The sequence below is a fragment of the Dreissena polymorpha genome, chromosome 2, assembly GCF_020536995.1.
Source record: "Dreissena polymorpha isolate Duluth1 chromosome 2, UMN_Dpol_1.0, whole genome shotgun sequence".
Taxonomy (NCBI): domain Eukaryota; kingdom Metazoa; phylum Mollusca; class Bivalvia; order Myida; family Dreissenidae; genus Dreissena; species Dreissena polymorpha.
Window position 1 is genome coordinate 66,808,009 of NC_068356.1, and position 27,031 is coordinate 66,835,039.

Consider the following 27,031-nt stretch of genomic DNA (forward strand, 5'->3'; position numbering starts at 1 on the left):
TTTTAGTTACTCTTTTTAATGCCAAGTTCTGCATGACTATACTGTTACTACAATTTACTTTTTACAAAATGATTAAAGCGGATGCATATGTGAGAAATTGGACAGAACAAAAGCCATAGCGTCAACTTCTCCTCTTTGCCTTTTCTGCAACCAAAGCTTTTGCCTTTGAAGTTGTAATGGAATATGGCGAAACGTACGGCTATCATGGTAAACTAATAACCTTTGTATAACCACATTCGGCGACAAAAGACGTATCGAGGTTGTTTCACCGGGGGTCTCCTCTTGATTCTTTTATTAACACAGATGATGAACTAAGCATATTTTGAATTTATGCATTTACAAACTTTGTGTGAACGTTAAATACGTAATCGGTTTAGATAAAACATATACATTGTAACTACTTACCCGATATACTTAGAGCTGATGTTAACATCTTCACGTCTAAAGTAATTATCCTACGCTATGGTATATTTTGCAGTGTTTTGTCATATTTAAACGCACACTACGAAATATATATTTAAACCAAAATGGTTTTTAATGTGCATTTTTTATTCATAACAAATCATGTAACTTTGAACGCTGAATGAGTTTTATTTCATTTAATTAGTCGAGAAATGCTAAATAATTATATATGTTAAAGAGACTTGAACGTAGTTTAGTAAAATGACAATACAACAATGTTATCGATTTATATTTTTTTTCTAAATGCTTTTTATAACATTTACAGAAATCACCAAAACCTGTTAAGAAGTCATTTAGGAATTGACTCATTTTATAAATTGTTTTGGTTGTTGGGATATATTACACCGTGTTATATCAGCTTTAAGTAGTTTTTAAGTACACTTGAACTGTGGAATAACACACCTTCTATTTAAAAAATATTTTACCATTGGAGATACAAAGGTTTTGATGAACCCTGATTATCAAGCAATTTAAGCATACACGACCTTAAGGCCCATATAACCATCATAATGTTTTCAAAAGAAGTTACAAAGATTGTTAAAGGTATAAACTTCACATTCTTATTTTTTGTGTAAACACATATATTCTGTAAAATATTGTGACACGTTTCGCGATATATTTTGATACGCTAACATGAACTTCGTGCATTCGTACAATGGGATACACTGGTCACCCTCGTATTATTTGTACTTATGTGCAATTCTGGGTGAACTTTTCGGTTATTTGGGCTGTCATGCATTGTTTTCCTTAAACAATTATTTAAACAACTGTTCAATACTATGATACATCACTGTGTTATTTTGAAAAACAACAACAGCATAGTGAACTCAAGGATTGCCAATAAAACATATTCTGTCAAATACATTTATATTAAAAACGGATTAAAATGTTTCAGTTAACACTTAATCCATACACTTAAATCAGGCGTAAGATAAAGTTGTTTATTTCAATTTAATTGCGTATTTAAAATAATAATTTGATGCATATGGAAGTTTACAAAGACTAAATCTATTGCATAATGCAAATATTTGCAAAAATAATATTGTTTTAATCACGGAAAAGTCAATATTTACACGTTACCACGAAGTATTGGGGATATTGTCAATTTTCAACCGGGACCGCGTTGATTCATGGGTAATTGGATAAAGAGCATGTTATGGTGGTGCTTGATTTTGAACCCGCTGCTCTACTCAAGTGCTGTTTATGAAACCCCGCTTTCGTTAAGTATTTTTCTTCCGTGTTTACATTTTGTTACTCGTAATACGCGGAAACGAACGTATTTTATTGCATTTTCCCTATTGCTTCATTCGCAACTGTTATCAGCAATCTAGTCGTCAAGTTACGCGTGCATTCGTCGTCACAGTATATCAATTGCAATATGTGAAGAGGTTCAAAATAATTTTAGCTACATGTGTTCAATATTTCTTTATAAGGGTATACTAGATAAACGACTGAGTAAATGATAAAAGGCGACCTAGCGAGGCGTCTTATCAGGGAAGAATGCGATAAGAGATATATTACCCAAGTGTAAACATTGAGGTTTATCAGGTAAAATCTACAACGTTAACACTAGAAGGAGTAAAACATTTAAAAATAAGTATGACAGTAATAAGATGCATTAATGTATTTGTTGGACATTTAAATTTCTTCATATACATGAATAACTAATCGAACATGTTAGTACCATCATACTGAAAATGTGGTTAGTCAAGTTCAGATAAACTTAAATGCTGTTTGTTTGTTTACACGTTCTGCATTGCCCTTATATTTGTTTTGTAATAAAATTGCACAACACAGTAATTGACATACACATACTTATAAATTCAGTTAAGACTTCAAGAACAGCTATGGGTATATACCCTGGTGTGTATAGCAAGAAGTTTCATTACTTATTTATTTTCAAATCAATAGCAAATTAAGCTACAGGTGTTGTTTACATGGAGCTGTTTTAATACACTTGAACCGTGCTATGTAAAAAAGGGTTTAATGCATGTGCGTAAAGTGTCGTTCCAGATAAGCTTGTGCATTCCGCACAGGCTAATTAATGACGACACTTTCCGCAAAATCTTGATTTTGGCTAAGACGAGACTTTCTTGAAACGAAAAATATAATTGAAGTGAACTAAAGTAATCTGGGACGACACTTTACGCACATTCATTAGTCCCCCTTTTCACAGAGCACGGCTCATTTATTTTTTATGTTAGCGTTTTATTTCCCACTTTCAGAGGATAGTTGGGAAATATTAGTATTGGACTTATCCGCCGGTCTTTTCTTCAACTTCCCCTGCCGGAAAATTGTTTCGGATGTAACTAGAACGGTATTACTGCTAGTGGAATTGTACTTACCACCATGTTAACTTTCGCGCCCGAACATTTTGGTTCATTTTTGACAAGTGGTGTGTTAAGAAAAAGTAAAATGTGCAGGCATCCGTGTTATACGAATACATGTCTTCTTGAATTTATATTCAGAAATACACTTATATGTTCACAATGCATATTTTAAATACGCTTTAGTGTGTATAAATTAATCATTTTATTAAAGCCGAATGCCAGCAACAGTAACGAGACAAACATATATATTTTTAAAATACTTAATGCTTGTTATGCCATGATTCAATAGCGTTAAAGCAAACCTAAAAAGCTGATGATGAGCGGATATTTATGATAAGTTGATTAATAAAAAACGTTTGAATAACATAATTTATGATGTGCACATTTATACACATTATAAATGCCTGAAAAAAAATCAAACAAATATCAATGTTACCAGTGGAAGCAGAGTTTCAGATGGTACAAAGAATTCTCCGATCCGAATTCTGTTAAATGCAATGCTCGGTGCATATTATAATTTAGATACATACATGTTGTTTCATGGAAAATATTTTAGACACTTGCGAACTAAAATTAAGAACACATTTGTTAAACCAAATAATATATAATGACGAACTTGTGATGCAATGCACATTCCTTTAACGAAAATGTAGATCATTTTATAAATTTTATTACGTTCACAATATGAACATAAAAATGTGAAATATATGGACTTAATACATGTATCTGATTGCTTCACTTACATAACATATTCATTGTGCAAGTTTTTTATAACTTTTGCAGTGGTTACTATACAAAAACGCACAACCTTTTAAAACCAATATACATTGTTAAACTTAACAAGTATGTTCCGATTAAGAAAACATATATTTTGATTTACAAAATGATTTTCTGTCATGCGTACAAATAGTCGAGGTTAAAAGAAAAATGTTAAAGTGTTTTTACATCCAGCACCAGACATCTAAACATGTTATTTAGCAGGGTCTAAACAGAAATTTCTTGTGTAGTTTTCGTATTTGTAATGGTTGTTTTATGTCATAGTAAGGATGCCAGACATTTCATTACTGCACATCGTTTACAATCAATCCAAAACATAGGTTAGAGTTCAGTATAGTGCTCAACCTGTCGTTTGCTTGGCTTCTTAGGCACTGCATAGGGATGTTCTTCGCTATTTTTTCTAGTAACATTATCATAACCTTTATTGAACTCCTCTTGTTTTCGGTTACTATCCTTGTCATCGGTACCACTAGAAGATGGACGGGAAACTCTTTGACCAACAGTTCTGGATTCTTCAATACTGTAAGGTTTGTTGATTTGCTTCGAAGACGTTTCTTGCGCGGTTTTCATTGGAACGTCTTTGTTATCATCTTTTTTACCAAATTCTACCCATTTGCGAACTTCCACCGTCGCTAGGCAGCCTCCCGCGAGCGCCAGAAGGGCGCCAATACCGGAAGTGAGAACGGACCACACAAACGTTCCAGGCACCCTTTCAGACAACTTCGGTACGTCAAAGGATTGGACAAGGCCTACGATAACTAGTATCACCATCGCAAGGATGGCAACTCCTGAATACAAACCAGTAACGATGGATACATATGCGTCAAACAGACGCATCAATTTGTATATTTGTAGTCCTATAGAATGTCATTAAGCTACATGCAATTGTCGATCTAAAACACGCATGGATAGGCGAACTATCACTTACATATAATACAAATCGTTATTTGAAATGAGATAATGGTAGTAACAGGAATATTTAAATTTCAGTTTTAATTTTGTTAAAACTCGGTAAACGGCATTATGTAGGTCCAATTTTACGTTTATTCTTATTGTATTAAAGTAAAAATTAGACCTGAGATTTTGTATTTGGATATATTGCTTCATTTTCTCTTACCGCTTTTAACATAAAAACACTGGCTTGCAAGTAATGAAAAAACATGAATCTAAGAATAATACGCAGATGAAATACTCTTTATGTAGATCCTCTTAAACAAAAAATTAACGAGCAGAAACACATTTTGAGGAATGTTACCTCCAATGATGAGGAAACTAGACATTGCAGCGACAAATCCTCTGTTACGGTACCCTCCGCATCTCCAAGCCTCTACCATAATTGAGGCCACAAATATCAGAACAAGACCGACTGACGTCAAAATCTGCACGGCCGTCCATAATCCGGAGCCACCTTGAAACACACACACACACACACACACATATATATATATATTTATATATATATATATATTATATATATATATATATATATATATATATATATATATATATATATATATATATATATATATATATATATATATATATATATATATATATATACACCCACACATACATTTATTTCTTAATTCATATTAAGGAAGTTGTTGAATTACTGGTATACTGAACGTTACCTCACAAGTTGTCAAGCTTTTTAGCACATTTAGTTGTTTATATTAAGTAAACAAGATACAAATATAATAAAATTATTGTTATTGAGATTCAAATATTTTATTTTATTTGCCAATTTATCTGCTTTGTCGATTAATTTTGTTGTTTAATAAGGCTCTGACATATATGGCACATTCTTTTTCGTAATTAATCATCCACAACAATACAAATATTTTTTTATCTATTTAGAATGCTAATTGCACGCTCTAAATTTTGTAAATGGGGAAAAGGATAAAAAATTAGTTGTAAATCTAAGTATAGTCTGTCCTTACCTAATCCGGAAGCCAAACTAACAGATAGATCTTCCGCGTTACATCCAGTTAGCTGGCTGAAATTAAAGTTGTTTCTGGTCTGTGGCCGAATACCCTTCATCCGACAGTACGTCGGCTTGTCCATATCGCATACCATGCCGTACCAGACGCTAACGTACACGGTCCCGTTGTATGAACTGTTGCCAAGACACGGTTGATGGTCGAATACAACCCAGTAGGGCATCACAAATCCGACAAGGACAAGGAATCCACCGGAAAGAGCGAACATAAGCGCTCCAGAAGCGTAGAACGACCATGTATTCTTGTTTGTTAGCTTTCCCATTTTTTTTCTATTCTTCTATTTCTTTATCTGCGTCAATGTGTTTTTTACTTACTCTCCCCGTAAACCTTGCAGGTATCTTACATTAAACGTTCGTTCTATTTTCTTTGCGCTTGGTTTGGAAAACCTATACATTAGTTTGAACGTTTGAAATATGTGTGTATGCGAAGTCCATCGATTTAAGAATAAGCAAATCTTGGGCGTTGTTATCATCACAGCGTGGCGTCTGCACTAGAAAATAACACGAACGACAACACATTTATTCCATTATTCATACTACGAACATCCCAAGCTTAATCCATATAATGATAATGCATGTATTGTCAAACTCGATATACTTATATTTAAAAATGAAACACAACTTAGTTTAACTACATGGCGAATACTTTCGCCTTCGATTTATCTTTGTCTATTTGTAAATTGTTGCACTATTGAATTTCTCATTCAGGGTCACATATCACTGATAACGAGCTTTTCGTAATTGGTTGAATGTGCAGATTGTTCACCACTCATTATACATCTGATGACTGTTAAAGCATATTTTTCCTTCAGACTCTCCAGTGTGCACAACAAAGAGATCTAATGTTTAGGATGTGTTTACATGTGTCTGCAAAAAAATAAACAAATACTTATTAAACTAAACGAGAAACAAGAAGTTATCACGAGAACATCAGAACCTTTAAATATTCAACAAGTGGCCTGATGATGTTTCTTATAATTTAGGGTTACTGCAGGTTATTGTCTATGCTTCTTCGGATAAAGTTCATTCTTCAAATGAGCGTTCAGCGGCGTAGTCAAAGAAACACCTAAGCGGTGGCAGTTTAGGCATGCAACCGTTCCGCTCCCGTATTGTTGTGTGACCAAGGCAATATCTGATTTCATTAAAGTTTCGTGTGTGATATATTGTAATTCCCCTTAGTTGGATAATGGTAAAACATGGTCATGCACTTGAAAAGTATGCTAAAACCAAAGATGAAACGGAACTTAGCTTTATTTTAATACGCATTAAAAAAAAGTAACAAGAGATGTGTTTGTCAGAAACACAATGCCACACTATTGCGCCGCTTTGAAATAAAATTTCAATATATCATTTGGCACTTTTAAAAGTTAACTCCCTTTTAAAGCTTATTACTTCCATTGGATTGTATTTTTTTTACTTTTGACCTTAAAGGATGATCTTTACCTTGACCTTCCACCACTCAAAATGTGCAGCTTCATGAGATACACATGAATACCACATATCAAGTTGCTATCTTCAATATTAAAAAAGTTATGACCAAACTTTAACCAAGGTTAAAGTTTTGAGACACACACAATAAATGAATGACAGACAGACAAGCCAAAACAATATGCCCCCGATCTTTCGATCCGAGGGCATAACAATTATTATATTCGTCCTTCTGACATAGATGTGCCTCAGAAAACCTGTATGTAATAGATAATGTAGCAATTCTTACAACTTATAATTCGGTATGCAAATTTAAATTTAGATAGCTGATTCGTCGTGCATTAGAATGGTTACGACACTGAATGATAAACGAAACTAGCACATTTCATTCATGCGGAGTTGTTTTGCTATACATCAACACTCACCGTGATGTAATAACACTAGTTGCATTATATTCCAAACTATAGTTTGATAAAGAATTAATTTTAAAATGCCTCAATGTTATACATGTATTAGTCAACACCGATATTTAGGCATGTTTTTCAACTTGATTCGAAACGCTTAAGACCTGTCGACCACAAATACTAACATGCAGTCTAGGTGTTTCCTATTGAAAACATTTTTATCCTGCTTAACATTTGGTTTACAGCCTTCTTATCACGGGTAGTTTGGACTATGTGATAAACCCAACTTCAACTTGAAACATCTTGATAAGTGTTCTCGTGTTAACCTTAAATATTTTAATTTACACCTTATGGTCTGTATTTTGAATAAGAAGACAAACCTTTATTCATTATCGGATTGATCGTTTCAACACAGCCAGCGTTAAGTATAAAATAACGTTGTTTTTGACAAAAACAAAACATTTTCATTGATATCACTAGTCTTATGCAGTGGGGTTTAATTCCCCACACAACACCAGGTGGATTTTCATATTTTGCTCAGAAAACTCAGAAAAAAATTGTACTTTACTTATAGTATTTACAAAAGGGACTTGTTCAGTACACTCAAATATGAAAACATTCTTTAACATGCAATTGCGGAAATTACCAATCTCCCCGCAGAGTTGTCGTTCCTTGCTTTCACCTACACTCTCTGCCATCATAAGAAAATCCTACCAGATTTGGTAGGATTTTTGTTTACGTATTATATATTGAAAAGTAGTATAATTTTCTTTTTTATTTCGAAAATCGTATATAAGTTTAGGTCCATTATGAAAAATGAATTACCTAAATTTAAACAAAGTAAAAATAACAACGGTAAAATTATTGTACCACGTGGCTAGGCTATCATCACATGGATGGTTATGAAGGCAGGGATTCGATCCAGCTATACTGGTTTCAGTCAAATCTCTGCGCGGATGTTGGGAAAGTACAACAATGTCAAGTACTATCTTTCATACGAAGATGTTCAACATTCAGCTTCTGATGTCTGGTAAATACAAGGATACATCCGGATATAATATTGCACTTAGTGTTTACCCAGTTATTTGATAACTGCTATACAAACCGTGTAAACGGATGTTGGCGTGTGTCATCTATCAGTTTAAATTGAGGAAGGTTTCAGATTACCTTGGAACATTTTATTTTAAAATGCCTGTTTCCTATTTTGTCACTACAGTGTAGTTTCGTTATTGATATTTTAAGTTTTAACTTACTACGAACTTGTAAATAGACGATTGAGATCGCCGTGGTGTAATGACTATGGTGCCCGCCTAGCGATAGGTAGGTCAAGGGTTCGATCACCACATCTATGGGAGCCTGTTATAGATGTCTCTAAAAGAGATACGGGTTCTACCCATTACAGGGAAATCAAGATACAATTAATATGTTTAAAATAATAGACAATATTTAACATGCTATATTTTCTTATTATAAGAAGAGTTCAGTGTATTGAAATGTTATTCAAGTTTTACGCGGAAGGTTTTGCAGTGGACGTTAATGATTGCACAATGTGTACAAAACATAGGACAAGGGACGTTAAGGACCATTATTTGCCTGGAAAATAGTGTGTGTGTTTTTTTTTTAAAAATTATTGCATTATTCAATAACAAATTGTGAATAATACGACGTGCACTTTACGTTGACATAGTTATTGCATCGTACACCGCATATATGACGTCACACTTAACGTTCTTAACTCGCGCGTTTCTTCGAAAAACGCCAAATCGAGCATATTTTCATGTTTATCATTATTTTGTGACAACAACACAAACGTTTGCTAACTCGATTTTTCTAAAAACCGAAATACATTTCCGTAATCTGATCGTCTGTATCGCTTTATTTTTGCTAAAAGAGCGTGTTGAATGAGAAATATACATGTATTTCCATCTTAATCGACATTTGATTGAAAAGTTTATAATTCATATCTTTAAAGATATAAATGACGAATGACGAAAAAAGAAAAGTTCTAAAATACCGTATTTTTAAAAGTATTAGTTTATTTTGATTGACTATATTTATATTAAAGGGGCCTTTTCACAGATTTTGGCATTTTTTAACTTATTCATTAAATGCTTTATATCGATAAATGTATACATTGGATCGTAAAAGCTCCAGTAAAAAATCAAGAATAAAATTAAAAAAAGGAAAAGACCGGTAACTAGTCGTAACTAGTATATTTTAATTTTAGAATTTTATGTTGACTTATTAAATCATTTATTTTTCATTAAGGATGTCTAAATATTAGTATTGAGCTATATGCACCAAACGCGTCTGTCCAAAAGAAAGGAGGACTTTTAAAACAGACGGAAGTAAAACCACTTATCGAGTACTTGCGAAAACTTTTGATATTGAAAGACAAAGTAACGGACAAATATGTAGGTCACAATACTTGCCCAATACTGTCTTATCTTATATACACGTATACACACCGGTAATGAATATTCTGATTTATTTAAATTATTGTTTTATTATATTTATATTTAATGAATGCAATTAAATGGAAACAACATAGATCTATTTGAATATATATCAGGGTTGACGAAAGACCAATACAAAAGTCTAATCGGTAATGTAGACAACATAAGGACCACTAAGACTGACCAAGTTGAATTGAGATTTAGTCATATATTTGGCGTTAAGAGTGCTAAAAAGATTTTTCCAAGATTTCACCTATTTAGCAAGTTTTTTAGCATACGTAACCTTATCATGTCAAATTATGATATGTAAAAACAGATGGCAAAACTATTTGAATATTCAATTGAATGTTTGCCATTAGGATATTTGAAAAACGGTAGTGTTATGAAAACCCATTTTCCATTTAAAAAAAAAGTTTTTACTAAACCGTGATTCAACAAATACTGCAAGTGATTTGACTTGATCATATGATATCATTTGACATGCCAGACTTGTTCATAGAATAAACAGTTTGGTGTCGGAGGTTGGTAATAAACAATTACATCTGAAAGTAGTAAAGAATTACAGTTAATTGGTTATTAAAACTATCAATTTTAGGGCTGTGGAAACACTACCGAACCAACAATATACATCACACATTTGGTCATTTTTTATTAGAAATTTAGCTTAATTTGATAAATGCATGAATGCTTATCTCAATGTTTTTATTAGTGTATTAATTAAGGTAGCGCACCCCTAATGGGCACATATCCAAATATAATTTAATTAATTATTTCCCTAATCAGCATCATTTCACTGAACTATATGCAAATGTGTAGCTAGGCTTTCCATGCTTTTTAAAACAATATACCGATTTTTTTCAAAACCACCCTCACGCTCGGCTTTTGTCCAGTTTATTTTCACCCCTGGGGTATATAAAAGTTCCATAATTCATTCAAATGTCCAAATATGGGCATGCAGTTGGTGTGTACAGATGCAGTAAAGGTGTTTAAAGTTTAAACAAGATGAAATAAGTATTCTTTTACAGACATTTATTTTTTACAAATGTTTATCTATGGAATAGCGCCATGAAATGTGCGTGATTTCAGCCAAGTAAAAATTGGGTCGGTTAAAAACAAAGTGTCATAAAATTCAACATAGTATCATTTAAGTTATATATTTTAAACTTAGTTTTTATAGAAACACTATAAACAGCAAAAATACCAAGAAATAGACAGATTTTCCGTTTACTTTTTGAAATAAAAATAAAAATGCAACATGCACTTTTATATACCCCAGGGGTTAAAATAAACTGGACAAAATCCGAGAGTGGGGGTGGTTTTGAAAAAAAACGGTATATTGTTTTAAAAAGCATGGAAAGCCTACCTTGCATGTAGTTCAGTGAAATGATGTTGATTAAGAAAATAATTAATTAGATTATATTTGGATATGTGCCCATTATGGGTGCGCTACCTTAAACAATTTTGATAATATGTGCAGTTCAAACAGCTCTAGCAGTAAATTAATAATGAGAAAGCACACATGTTAAATGCATAATTTTGTCATATAACCATATTGTAAATTTGCTACTCAAAAATAAAACAAGAGGCCCATGAGGACCTGAATCGCTCTACTGCTATAAACACTGTACAAGTTAGGAAAGAATAAGATGGAAACTGTGTACTTAATCGCGCAAACAAGGAGAATTTTCTCAAATTCAAGCGGAAATTATTGTGTACTTATTTCTCCTATACTGCTCATATTCAATAGGGTTGAAGTCCTCATTGATATAAAGATACTGTGCAATTAATTGCGTAAACAAGAGGGATTTCAAAATTTTCTCATATTCAAGGGGAAGTCATTCTGGACGTATTGCTTCGATATTGCTCTTTTAAAAAAGGGTTGAGTCTTCATTGATACAAAGACGCTGTGCAAGTTTGCCAAGAATTGGATGAAAATTATGGACTTATTCATATAAAAAAACTGAATTTTTATTTTTTTCTCATATTCAAGGGGAGATAATTCTGGATTTATAACTCCGATATTGCTAATTTTCAATAGGGTTTGACTCATCATTCAGATAAAGACACTGTGCAAGTTGGGAAATATTTGGATGAAAACTGTGGACTTTATTGTGTAAACAAGCCTTATTTCACAAATTTCTCAAATTCAAGAGGAGAAAATTCTGGACTTTTTACTCTGATGTAACCCATTTTCAATAGGGTTCGAGTCCTCATTAATATAAAGACACTGAACAAGTTTGAAAACAATCGGATGAAAACTGTAGACTATCGCGTAAACAAGAAAAAGATTAACGCACGCACGCACGCACGGACGGACGACGGAAACCACACCATGACAAAAGCTCTTCAGGCCTTAGGCCAGTAGAGCTAAAAAGAGTGTCTCTTATACACAAAGTAGTAAGCACTGCTTTGTAATATTCTGCTGACTGTTAATGTGAAATTCAAATACTGATTTTAATATTCAATGCGATTCCTAGAAACAAAATTGTCAATGTGAACTTGAATATAACTTTATTTCGCAAAATATAGTGAAAGGTAAAGGATAAATAACATGTTTAAAATACTTGTATACATGTATAGTTGTCTTAAACAAAAATTAAATCTAAAAACAATGACGGAAGAAATTCGTACAGTACATTAATTATTACTTTATGATACTTAATATTTCTTTGAACAGAACGCATCCTTATAATTAATGAATACAATGAAAAAGCAACAACTCTCCTAAATTTCGTCCTACAGTTCATTTTACTTTGCATAAGCATTATTGTAGAGAATCACAAATGACAACAAGAAAGTCCTGTATGTATATGTATTTGCAAGGTTTAAATCAAGATTTAAAAATACACTGATAATATACATTTCAAAGATAAATAATCATCAGAGCAATCCAATTGTTTAACTGGTGATATCATGCTTTCAAAGTTTGGGGAAACACAACAAATCATCCAGAGAAACAAATGCAATTAAACATTACACTTAATAAGAAATCCTTGATGCCAAAACACGTTATTATGAAAGTACGGTTGTAAACCAATTAATAATATGATATTACTTGGCAACAAAATCAAACATCAAAGTTTATTATGTGATGCAACATAACTTTTAATACAAGTCTGGTTTTACCAAGCATTCGAGTTGAAAGTACATGTCCAAAACCGTATGCACTAAATCTTGTGAAACAAATCTATTTTACTTTAAACACATGGATGTTCCCATAATGTGTTTGACCCACAATGATGGATGATGTGCTCATATTGTAACATACTGAATGTGGGTGAATAAATCTATCCCTTCTCGTAGCAATAGTTGCCAGCTTCTTCGTCCCTTGACCATCCAGCTGTATGATAGTGTTTGATCCATATCCACAGACCAGCACCTGTCCCTGAGCTATCACATGTATACCACGTGGGCGTTCCAGGTCTAGGTCGGTAAAGGTGTGGAGGACTGTACCCTCTCTGGCCAGGGTGAGGACCTTGTCATGGAAGAAGTTTGTGACAAATATCTTGTCACCTGACAGACTCATTGCACACTTATTTACTGTAAAAAAGATTGGAGTCAATGTGGCAAATTCTTTACAAAAATCATAAAGACACAGTTAGATCTTATTCACATCAGCTATCTATTTTATTTAACAAAGTACTATTTTTCTTACAATGAACCATGTACCAGTATGAATTAATGATTATTTGCTGAAACACCATGACGCACACATCAATTACATTCTCTCAGTAAAATGTACTCACTGACATAGTCAGAGCATTCTGACATGATTACTATTAGGGAATTATTTAACACCAATACAAACTCTTAAACAGTAGGAAAATAAGCCAAGGCACCACTTGGCAAAGGAAGGACATTATTGTTGAGTAGACAATTATTTCTGGTGCAAGTATTAAGTTCTATCATTTTAAAACATTATATCTGCAATACGCAGATATTGACTTTTAAATGAATATGTATACAACAAAATATTCCTTTTAGTTGTTTCAAAGATACCAAGATATATCCACCTTAATATTACCTGTGAATTTGCCTGATGTATCATCATACGGTTTATTCAGCAGGGCTCCACTCATTGAATACTTGTAAAGTGCAGTACCAGAAGTGAGATACAAGTCTTGCAGATTATTAGCAATACTATTACATCTATGTTGAAAATGTAACTTCCTGCCCATAACCAGCAGTCCGTCATTCACTGAGACAAACTGAACCTCATGTGTCATAATGTCATTCACAACAACAGCTACTTCACTTATGGTAATTTTGCACATGTCACGCGGAGAAGAATTTAAATCACAATGTCCCACCACCTGGTATTGATGATCTAATAGCTTAACTCTTTTATTATAACAATCTGCGACAAGGATCTGATCATTTGCGAGAACACAGATGGCACTTACATATATATCAAATCTGCATCACTTGGTATGCTTACACCATGCTCTGACTTTCCTTGCACGGCCAATACCTTGTTTGGGGCACCAGGCAGGCATTTACCCACAGTTGATTGAGAAAACGTAGCCATCTTGATCACTTTATTATAACTTTTCTTGAGAAGTCTTTATTCCTTAAATTACACCCCTTCAGCTGGTGACTTAAATCAACTCTTAAAAATACTTTGGGCTGTACCGTTAACATATAAATATTTCAGCTATCATTACTTTACCTTATTTGACAGTATCAAACACATTATCAAATCATATGATGTGCATGTTATCATACAACATCAAAGTCGGCCAGGATCATTCATAAATTTGCAGTCTAAATTCAAGCACTTTAAAGCATTTTTCAAGACAAAAAAGTGAAATTCAAGCTCTTTTAAGAATTTTTTTATGGTAAAGCACTATTATAAAACAACTAGTATTGTTCAGGCTGCATAAGACATAATATGAAAAATACTACTTTTCATAAAATATATTTGATAAGAAAAATGCTTGCATAAAATCGGTTTACAGAATTACTTAGACAGGTATTGAGTTTCCTCTTATACTCAAACCCGGTATTATCGCTGGTCGGCTATTCTCGCAGTATATGGTTTATGCCCCCTGGTTTTTGTTTACAAACAAACCTACGCTACCTTCTTGTAAAATCTGCATGAAACCATCTCCAATATCAATCGATTCTTACAAATTAATTGTTTTAAAAGGATGGAAAACATAATTTGAAGCAATAAACGACTTAAATTCATCGTTTAATGAAAAACTGGACAGTGAATGAAAATAACTGTGATATTTTTTTTATTTTTGTGTCTTAATTAAAATCAAATTAGTTAAAATGATACAAACTTAATTGATTGTTGCTTTTGATGGTATGTCAGATCTTTGTGTATTCATGCTTGATTTAATTTTAGTGCTATCTAACCTATTTTCCCGCGGTAATATCTTTCGTAATAATAAACAAGATTAACTGATAGTGGTGTTGTTTATGTTATGACTTCGGTTTTAATGTTTTTCGTCATTAATACGTAATTTTTAAATGAAGTTAAGTCAAATGTGATTTTCGATTCAATAATGTATCCGCTATATTAATACGGTGTTTACACACGATTGATAACTCCTTTAGTACCCTGTCAATACCGAGTTGCAGGCTATATACTTGGACTAATGTTTACATTGAAACATTTTCCAACATAACCACTTAGTATATGATAGGCCCAATGCTGACATCAACATGTTTTTCAACGTGACCACTTACATTAAAGCTTTTGGGGTATCTCCTAAAGTCAGGGGAAGCCATTAAAATTTTTATATAAGTAAATTTAAAGCTCTAAGAAAAAAACTGCGTTTTTAACACTTTTTATAGTGATAATTTAATTTACAGAGGTTCTACTGAGCCGATCTTGCCAATTCTGAAAACATGACTCAGTCTTAAAAAAATGTAAATGGGTATTACAACCATATGAAGACCATATAGCACTAATATGATAGATATGTTCATCATGTTAAAGATCCACTTTCAAATATGCATCAACATATTGATGAAAGTATTTTGTTATTTACCACAGTCTGTGTCAAATATTTATTAAACTCGTTTACATGAAGAAGATAGTGTTCAACAATAGCATACATTCTCATGAAAATGCAGTACAAAGGTAGAACAATGCTAAACTGTGCAGAGTTCATGCATTGGGTGGCATTATGCATTCATTTTTAATATTAAATAAAAAAATCAGTGATATATGAAGTACAATTCTATAAAGACAAAATAAACAATCAAGTGACAACTGTCACTAATCACCGAAAATACAAGAGCATGTTTACATTCATAAGTTGTTTAAGTAATACCTTTATTTTTCAGAACAATTGTTTTGTGTGTGTGTCGATTTCCAACAAACCAGTATAATCCATTCGGGTATTTCTGTCTACAGTTTTGCTTGCAGCAAGAAATCGAATTTGCTAGTGGGAAAACACGAACATCGACACAGGATAAAATGGGTGGTTTAATAATTGGCGGTACTGGCCAAAACAGGATTTGTCAATTTTCATTCCCAACCCGTTTTGTTTAATACACGGTTCGCCATATAACCCTTTAAACAAAATTAATTTATATAAATGTTGGAAATGACATAGGATGTTCATAATCTGGTTTTCCTGATTTTCCAGCACGTTTGAGCCGAATTCGAGCTCTTTCTAAGCATTCTGTATAGTTATGATTGATAATGAGCATTTTTTTACACCTCTGATTGTTTTCAAGCACTTTTCCACGTAAACCTTCATTTTCAAGCACTGTAAAGGTCAGTGCCAATCCATCCTGTCTGTAACCCCATCAGAACTTGTAATATTAGTCCGTTTAAAATGTCTTAAGAACACAATCAAGTTGTTGCTCTTCCAAATGAAGTGGTACAGCTATAAGATGCTGAGCAACAATAAGCTGAAGACAACATTGGAGAAGAAATGCATATCAACATCAGTTGTTTGTTGGTGTAAAACTTTATGCTCGTTTTCTATTCTTAGGCCACTCCAAATTGATAATTTGGTCGTCGGATTTGCCGCACCTATTTTTTCAAAATGGAATTTTTTTTTATTTTTGTACCGCTCGCACTAATTTGTGTGTCCTTCTGTAACCATAGCGCATGTTGTTGTTTTTTTAAATTTGTAAAAAAACGCGATTTACCATAAACGATTTTGACGCTGAATACGAATACCAAATATAGTGTTTCGTAACCCTTTTAATCGTTTACTGCAGACGCTAAAAAAATCGATCGAGACGACCAGTACATGTTTCGCTGTCGTAACCGTTTTAACAAATTGCGGTGAAAAGTTGCTGTAGCCAACCCTTAAACATATAAACACATCTGCGTTCTGTGACTTATTTGAATGTGTTTGTTTACGTTTGAACATGCAACTATCAGCAGATACCGTTGAAACATGTTCAGTTTCAAACAACATCGGGAAACATGACGTAAGATTTCTAAAATACTTTTTCTTCATTAAATGGGCATATAGACGGTATTTCCCTATATGTAGGCAATATTTTCCTATAACACTATTTTAAGTGAACAAAAAATAAACATAAAATCATTAAATGCTGGTTCTAAAAGTTTCACAGGGACAATGTTTTATAATTTTTAAAATACATGGTTGACGGAACATGTTTAACAGCTAGGTCCGTGCATTTCAGAAACAGCAAATAAGTTCTTTGTAATGTATAAATTTATTTCAGAAAAATACAATACCGTACTAGCTATCGGTATGCCCCTTTTAAAATAAGGTAGCGACAAGGGATTATATGCATGGCCTTTGACTGACTGTCTGTCATTATCATTTTGATGATTGTCCCTCTTCAAGTGCTATTGCATCATGGTATACCTTTTCAAAGCTTGCAACATGGTATACCTTTTTACAGCTTTGACTGTTTAAAAATTCAAACATATATAAGCAGCAGTAGGTAGACATATGTCCCTCAATGATATGGTTACACGTATGTTTCGTGGTCAAAGGTCATATGCAACTTTCTCCTATACATATGAGGTCAATATATATTTTATATAAGAATTGATTTGAATGTAAAATATAGCTGTTTAAACCTGTATCTCTTTAAAATGCAAACATTTTCTATCGAAATGTGATTTTTTTTATTCTTCGCTCGAGAATTTTCCTGTTTTAAAGGAAATTTTTTTTCGTTCGCCTCTTCAACTTAAAAAAAATCCGTAGACCAACATATCAATTTGGAGTGGCCTTATACATGTTTATTAAGGGTGTTTAATAACTGTTGGAATGTGTGTACTTAAAATTATTAAACAAGAAGGCAATGTTCCTTAAGGTGCTCACCTGATACCCAAAGGAACTTAACTTCTTTGAGAAGGTGGAGTTCAAAATAACAAGTGTTCCGAGGTTGGAGACATATGTCCCTCCAAACAGGGCTTTGAACTAGTATCCACAATTTTAATAGGTGTCATCTGCTGGCCATGGCCAATGCACATGTGAAGTATCAAGCAAATCGGTCATTTTGTTGACGAGTTATTGATCGGAAACAATTTTCACACTTAGTGCGATAGTGCCCTTGACCTAGTGCCCCCAATTTCAATAGGTGTCATCTACAAGGCTAATGCATATATGAAGTATCAAGCCAATCTGTCAATTCGTTGACGAGTTATTAATCGGAAACGAACTGGTCTACAGACGTTCAGACTGGTCTACCGACAGACAGCCAGCAAAACAATATACTTCTTCCTCTTCGAAGAGGGGCATACTAATTGAAATTGCGTGCATAGTCCCACATGCCTCTATTTTCACCTTCTGAGATTCATCAACTATGCTTAAGTGCTTTTTGAGTTTCGGATATTTCGGACAAACGGACACAAACAAAACTAAAATGATGTTCATATTCCTCACATGTTCTTTTATCCACTTGCCTAGTTTCCTCATTTTCATACATTTAAAATAATTATAGGATGCAGATGCTAGTTTTTCAATTCTTTCTGTAAAACATAGCATCTATAACCACAGTTTTTGTCAAACACAATTGCTAAAAAAATGTGGTTATTCCCCATATGTCACTCTAACACACACATAGTTTCATCAACCTGGCTTTAGCACATGTTAAGTGATTGCAAGATCCAGAAATTAGTGTTTGATGATTTCGGTAACTTAAGCAACCACAATTTGTTTACGACAAAAAACTGAACCATCATTCATATTACCCATATTGTATCTGCCCACATAAGAGTTTAATCCTTTACCACTTAGATACATATTTTGATGCATTTGTAGTCCCTTAGAAAGTTAAATTATATTATAGACCTTTCTAACTGGATTCAAGTTTTAAAGGCTTCATTTACTTAGATATTGATGAACAGCAAACAGCATAACTCTTAACAAACTGTGAGTTACCTGCAGGCTGTTCTGGTTTTATGCTGTTTGCACATATCCTTTGTCACTTTGCTTCTGAGTTGGAAAGGGTTAAAATCTACCAAATATTATGAGTTAAACTTCCAAAGTCAAAGGCTCGGAAATTCTGACTTTTGACATTACGGAACATAACGAGGCACATTGATAATAAACGGAAAGTAACGTTTCCTGATAGCTGAAAAGGAGTTTAATCTTGTTGCGGCCGTATGACAAATGGTAAAATATTGAACAAAATGTTTATTTACAAATGGAATATAAAATTTGGCCATACATTTTACTCTCACCACACTTGACAAAATGATTTGAAATTTCTGAACGCAGGAAAGATATTTCAAGACATAAAAATTTCAGATCATTTCAATGAAAATATGCCACTCTGTAGTTGAACATTAGTTTGGCAACAATTAAGTTAACATGCTAAGATACGAAGATATGCATTATAATATTAAATGGAAATGAACACTGGTTGTATAGTTTTTTTTACGTTTGACTCCATATAAACTTAATCATGTTTACATTTGAAACAAAATAATACAATGTACCACAAAACATACTTATTTCACTAAATTGATAATAAGTCAAACTTATTGTTATTAATGTTCCCCCACAATTGGTTGAATAAATATAATTCATAAATTCTTTACTCTGAAACAAACAAAGTTCTATTGAATTATTGCATTTTTAAATATTGCATTATATTTTCACTGCATTGTGTAGTCATAAATAATCACTCTAGATATAAAAAAAATAGCCAATTAATCCATAAAATAGTTTTCTTCATAAAATACCTTCAAACTTTACAACATAATTAAAAGCCTTTGTCAAAATAAATTAATTATACGGGTTAATGAAGAAGAATTGGATGCTTTTGAGAAACTATGTCCGTACCTACATCCTTTCAATAGAAAAGAATTGTTCCATGTATTCGTAATAGTGTAGTGTGTTTTTCGTCATTTTTAATATGGCCTAACAGCAGTGTTCTGAATAAATATTTCGTTGGCCTGTTATATTTTCAAACTAGCCAGCGACTAAGAACTTAAACGGGCTTTTTTGCAGTGTTTTGAAAATATATTTTTGGGATAAGTAGCCGATGCCAAGATTTTTAGTAACCAGTGACATCCCCGGCTGCATGTGCTTAAGGAGAACACGGCTTACAGATTTCAGCTTTAAACTTTTCCCTCTAATATACACATTTGTAGTTTAAGAAGATCAAACTTAATTCAAAACCTCCCAAATAGATGCAAGTTTAAAGGCTTCATCTCACTGGTTTTATACTGGTTGCATTTTCACTTTGGTTTTTAGCGGGAGAGTATTGAAGAAGCATAAAGGTTTGTTTTTCAGACTGTCTTGTGTCTTTTTTGCACTAGTTTTCAATAGGACATTTATTGCAACTGTAACATAAACTGTGTTCGCACGTATAAAAACACTGTAAGGACGTAAAAAAAGTAATACAGACGTCGTGAATTTGAATAATATTTGGTTTGAAACCTTCATGGAAATAATAATGTTCATATGTTCATAACCAACGAATTTCTGTGTTACATGATATTTGTCAAAAGGCCTTTCATATAACTGGAACAAGATGTTTCTAATAACAATTATAACTGTATCATGACATAATTCCTCAAAAATGGCGTACTGTTATAATGTTGATTCTTTGTAACTCGGCCATTTCAAACAATTACACATTCAACATAAACAATAATCAAGTCATTTAGCAGTAACTCTTTAACAATTACTCATGGCTATTTTTCAGTGACGGTATAAACATAAATACATAGAGTCCAACAAAAGCATTTCATAAATATCAACAGTCTATCTCTACGAACATCACTTCACTTTCTGACATTTAATTGCCTCTTTAAATGTTGCTGCACATAATCATATGAGCCTCTGGGAAAACTGGGCTACATGCACGTGCGTAAAGTGTTGACACAGTCATGGTTCGAATTACTTTTTTGTTACAACTCGCAAAAATTGCAGGTTGTTAAAATTTTATCTCGCATATTTTCTTTCCAACTCGCATTAAACGTTTTCGAAAAATGCATCCTTTGATAGATCTAAACTCGAAAAATAAAGCCCTGAACTTGCAGTGATACTGTGGTAACAAATACACAAATATAAAACTGGTAGAACTATGTTTATTTTAACTTAAAAGGTTTAAAAATGCAAGAACATTGCAAATTACACTATTTAAGGTAAGATCGGTTTACATCGGCTAATGTCGTTTAATATCGTAACTGAAGTCGTGAGGTGCCCGCTTTGTTCGGTTTATTATTTACAAAGTATAAATCTTAAATAAAAACATGTTATATATAATTTAATAACAGATTGTATCGCTGAAATGCATAGTACATTATATTACGACGTCAAAATAGATTTTTCTTAAAAAATTGTGTAAAAAATTAACCGTAAGTAATATATTTTCGCGACAGCATAAAATAACAGCAATCGTGAATCGTAACCAAAAAGACGGTTAACGAGTGAAAAAACGTAGCAAAAAAGAAACAAAATCTGTACGTAGAGTGTATAAACATTGAGTGCCAGTTGGTAAACACTACAGCGTATGGTAAAACCCACACAGTCAAATTGGGAAAAATGGACCTGGACAAGTTGAATACCATGCTTTGTTGTCAACTCAAAACTTGAAACGGGTAAGGTCACAGATATATGATCAGATATTTATATATAATACACATACGGTAATCATTTATATTGATATTTAGTTCAAAGATGTAAATTACGGGCATTATTATCATTATATTATGGTCTTTGTCTATGCTCTCTTTACTGTAAACATCAATTTACAGTTACCAGAAGAAAATGTGTATTGTTTTTTAGATCTTGTACTTACTTGAATCTTTGCTATAGTTATATGTGTTTCTGTATTTAGCAATCGTGGACAGCCTGGATGGACCATCCCGTGTACACAATATGCTGTCCACATTAAACCTCAAAACAATATCGGATACCAACTTAAAAATAATGGAACAGCCAGGTGATAGAGCAAGTTGCAACTGAATCAGCAAGGATTGCAGCGAGCGATGTTATCTTAAATGAAATGACGTAAGAATATATTATTTGGATTATCAGCGGTAACAATTAATTTTTTGCATCATTACATGGAAAACATCAAACTATGTAAGATGTGTTGTAAAACAAATTATCTATGTTGACCGCCAATCTCACAGGCGTTAGTTAGGCAACGTTTGGCAGGCCTTTTTAAACAAATCCTGCGGGTCAGAATGTCTGACCCATTCCCAATTCAAAATACAAGTATTTTCGTCCAAATAGCTGAAAATTTTCCCAATCGTAGAATAATAGTCCAAATAATATGTCAAAAATAACAATAATCTTCTTAAAAACATCATGGTTTTGTTCTTCTTTAAACAAATGTCATGGCTGGTAGATCAGCAGTTCACACATTTTATGGCTTGTAGATCAGCAGTATGATTATAAGCCTAATAAAATTCCAATATATTATGTTTAGTTGCATTCTAAATGTGATATTGCATGTCAATATTTTACTAGATTGCAATGTCAACTATGTTTCCAGTTGAAGGAAGGGAACTCCTGCAGGTTACTCATATGCTAGGTGGAAGTCCAGTCTGGTGGTTAGTTCCCAACATACGTCACGCCAACTGTTGCAATAAGTCAAGAGGCTTTACATGTTACAGGCATTTCAATGACTGATGGGACAATGACATTCATTTGATAAGTTTTGCCGCCAGTGTCGAGACATTTACATTCATTGGATAAGTTGTGCAGCAAGTGTCAATATGAGTGGCTGTCGAAAGACTTATACATTGGCTTGAACAGTTTCAAAATGTGTGCTTAGTTGTTCATAATGATCGTCGTTTTGATTTAACAATTTTTGTTTCAATCTTGGTAAATTTAAGTGCAATTTATATTTTGTATAACTGGGCTTTTATCGATTCTCTATCAATAATCAGAAAATTATATCCAAAGCAGTCCTTTAAGAAAGTTGATTTAGTTTTACAATTGCTTGGTCAACTATATAATGCACACGATGCTTTGGCAGATGTGACAGGACTTAGAAAGTCGCTTTAATTTGTGATTTTTCTTCAAAAGATCAAATGACCCACAGCTTTTCCCCATTGGCTGTGTAAAACAAAAATGCTTTCAACGGTGCTAAAGACCAGAACTGTCCAACATTGAGCCCACTCATTTCATGAAGTGCAATAAAAAGGTCTATGGTTGAAAATATTGCTGGGTCAGGGCCAAATCTTGTGAGTTGCTAAGAGTCACTTATTCTAAAAAAGTATTACATGAAGTTGTTCTAAAAATATGTAAGTACTTAAACGAATGATTTGAAAGAAAATTTAAATTACATGTTTTACTTCAGTACCTTCAGTCCTTTTTTAGTAATTACAGGAGTCAGATTGTGTGCAGTTCTTTATTTATTTTTGAGTTACAGTGATTACAATTAGGTAAGAAATATGGTACTGCATAATCTCCATAATGCCCTTTATAAGTGCAGAAAATTTCATCAAAGCGCCCTTAGTACTTTTTGAGTTATCGTAGGATCCATTTTGTGTGATTTTATGTTTCTATTTTTAGTAACAGTGACCTGATCAATCACATAAGGTGAAAAATGAAGGGTTGTACTTAATCCCTTCATTGCCTTTAGATGCATGCCAAGTTTCACCAAATTTGATTGAGTATTTGTAACTAACTGCAGGATATAGTGTAGAAAGCCCTGTCCATGTCAAAGGAACTTATAAGTATACGCTTATTTAGTTTCGTTATGAAATTTTGCATTCATATTTTTGTTTTTACTTTGTTTTTAAATGAATACAAGCTTGTTAGGTGTGTGGCCATTTGAATTTAAATCTAACAATGTTATAGAAAAATACTTAATATACAACTTTTTTTCTCACTTTTCAGACCTACTCATGTCCCCACCCCCACCCCCACCTCACCAACGCCATCCCTACATTGGCAGATTTAGCATAACTGCATAATGTATTAAGTATGTGTATAAAGAGAGTAAGAACATTTAAGGTGTTAACTGAATTGGTAAATGACTCTGTTTATTTTGCATATTTTGACCATTTGCCATTATGTGGTTTTGAATATCTTGAAAAATATTTCTAATAGTCCTATTAGATTTTTGTTTAAAATTGTTTAAAATATACACGGGAAAATTGCTTTTTTGACTTCGATTTAAGCTGATCACATGTCTCTGCTAAAATATAAATGCTCAAATTCCAAAGAAATAACATACAACTTATTAAAAAAAAGAGGAAATTTTGTATTAGTGATTTTTGCATACACGGGTCGAACTTGTAGTTTTTAAGGACCTTACATAATAAATAAGATTTTGTTTCATTATTGTTATCACTCAATTGTCTTGTATTAAGTTATTTTATCATCTACAATCATATACTGTTCTAAATATACACACATTGTTAACAAAAAATGCTAAAACATATGAGTTTATTGAATTTATTTATCCCCAGGGGTAATTTAATTTAGAAAAAAATTCAAATTATGGGTCATCATACAGAAAAAAATCACGAAACAAATGTTGCATGGAAAGCCATCCTTAAAATGTGTAATAAGACCACACATGGCATGAAGTTTATGAAAATAATACTTTTATTGGGTTTTGGAATATTGCTCATTACAGTTGTACTACTTTAATGGTAAACTATGATCCAGGTCTTTTTCAGCAACTCATTCAGCCCTTGTGACACCTTGTCGAGTATTTTTGTTTTTAAATAAAAACAATGAACTGTCTGATCAACAACCTGACGTTTTATGTCCGAATATAGTGCACATCTGAAAAATCGGTTGGGGTTACATCATACTTTTTGTTTTAAACACAACATATAGCAATCTTAGATTGGTTGCTATTTTAAAATTATGACGTTTATCGGATGCGCACAGATCGCTCTGTGTTTGTTTCGCATGTCCAATTGGAATACCCTGTATAACGTCATCATATCGTGTGTTCCCTCGTGCTATTAACGCGAACCTGGTACTTACCACAAATGGAGATCGGTTGAGTTTATTCAATTCTAAAACAACATTTTTGTTCATTCTCGGTCTGCATTTGTGTTTAAATATTTAAGTTCTGGATTAAATAATTATCCGGGATAATCAGGTAATATATGTAATATGGGATAATCTTAATTTTTCTCCAACTGGCAAAAACCGTATTTGTGCACTCGCATTTTAGTCGCGTTTTTTTAAAATTAACTCGCAATTGGCCAGTTTGCGAGTGTTTAATTCGATGCCTGGCACCAAGTATAGCCTGTGAAGTCCTCATAGGCTAATCAGAGACAACAATTATCGGCTTTATGGAATTTTTTGTTTAAAGGCAGAAGTGTCTACCTGAAAATTCCGTGTGGCAGAAAGTGTCTTTCCTGATAAGCCTGTGCAGACAGTCTGACAGTTAGTCTGGAACGACACCAAACGCACATGTATTAAGCCCAGTTTTCCCAGAACAAGGCTAATATATAATCACCTGCTTTAACTGCTACAACCGTTTTAACACAGAACATCTAAAATATTATTATTAAAAACATAGCATGAATAAGTTTATGATTTATGTTATGAGCAGTAAGACAAAGAGAAGAAAATAAAGTAATAAATACTAAAGTTCTTCAAATGATAATTGTATATTGATGATTAAATTAATATTAAATCTAAGTGTTTCAAAAGTATGTTGCCGGCGCAGCCCCTGTTGAATTGGTTTTAATTGCAATAATTGGTTTTGAAGTTTGAGGTGCCAAAACTTGGTTCGCTGAGAGTGATGTCCCTTGAACTGAGCTGAATTGTGTCCGTTGCATTGTCTGGAGTCGTGGCCTCTGAATTGGTGAAGTTGAGGGAATCATGGGCCCTGAAACAAACAAGAGATTTGTTTGAAACACAATACCCCCTACTGCGCCGCCTTGACCTTTTACAGCTCAAAATGTGCAGCTCCATGAGATACACATGCATGGCATATATCAAGTTGCTATCTTCAATATTGCAAAAGTTATGGGCAATGTTAAAGTTTTCGGACGGAAAAAGAAATTTCGTGGATTCACAAAATGTGGCATTTAAGTTTCACCTTATATGAGTGGGATTTTTTTATACAGTTCAACCTGCCAATAACGACCACTCAAGGGATTTGGTCGTTTAGGTCTTTGTTCACAGGTGGTCTTTATTCGCAGAGTCGATTGAAACTTTGCAAAATATGCTAGTATGCTTTTAACAGGTACCGTATCTATGTATGTGCTTTATTGTTAAAATGTGTGAATACTAATCCATGTTTAATGTAAAAAAATGATTGAAAACACTGTTTTGTTTTATATTTACATGTATTATTTTAATTTCCAAACTTTAAAAATAATGTACCAGACAGGATGTCAACAAACGTCAAGAACTTACGCGTGGATGCCATAATAGTTATCTTAACTGACAATTTACTTATCTATAATCTATGCACGTCGCATCATGAAGAAATTTAAAAATGTATGTGTGTAAATGGCATCGTAATTGTAAAGAAACCGTAAATTTCCTTAATAAGTTGATATAAGCCCCAAACTTTTCTTTGATATTTTCGGCAATTAGTACATAAATAATCGCAAACCACTAAAATAAAAAGGCAACTTCATACACCTTCGATACACTGTCGAATGCATAAAAGAAGCAGGCGGCTACCAATAAGCAATGTGTATTAAACAAACAAAAAACAGCTCTCGAGTTAGGTAAAGTGTCACTTGCCTATATCTCCATAGCGACCGACCAGTGCACTGATAAGATGTGCAGCTTTATCAAGACATATCAACCTACAGGGTAATTCCAGTAT

The 27,031-nt window shown here is 33.1% G+C and overlaps 3 protein-coding genes across 9 annotated transcripts in view; 1 reads left to right on the plus strand and 2 right to left on the minus strand.

Annotated features, from left to right (window-relative positions):
- The window catches only part of LOC127867423 (beta-1,3-galactosyl-O-glycosyl-glycoprotein beta-1,6-N-acetylglucosaminyltransferase-like), a 163,056-nt gene that overhangs the window by 84,450 nt on the left and 51,575 nt on the right, over positions 1-27,031 (minus strand). The gene's annotated exons all lie outside the window — the stretch shown is intronic.
- Positions 1-27,031, plus strand: part of LOC127867421 (telomere length regulation protein TEL2 homolog) — a 154,614-nt gene that overhangs the window by 27,680 nt on the left and 99,903 nt on the right. The window lies entirely within an intron of this gene.
- Positions 3,447-7,579, minus strand: LOC127867428 (uncharacterized). 3 transcript variants are annotated; one of them, XM_052408576.1, is made up of 4 exons: positions 7,422-7,579; positions 5,510-6,054; positions 4,825-4,977; positions 3,447-4,357 (listed from the first exon to the last, which is right to left on the minus strand). In XM_052408576.1, the coding sequence occupies exons 2-4, from the start codon at positions 5,829-5,831 to the stop codon at positions 3,891-3,893; spliced, it is 942 nt and encodes a 313-aa protein (XP_052264536.1). In that variant the 5' UTR covers positions 5,832-6,054; positions 7,422-7,579; the 3' UTR covers positions 3,447-3,890. The 3 variants fall into 3 exon arrangements, with proteins under 3 accessions (XP_052264536.1, XP_052264535.1, XP_052264534.1); XM_052408575.1 differs by having other exon boundaries at positions 5,510-6,059; XM_052408574.1 differs by having other exon boundaries at positions 5,510-6,435.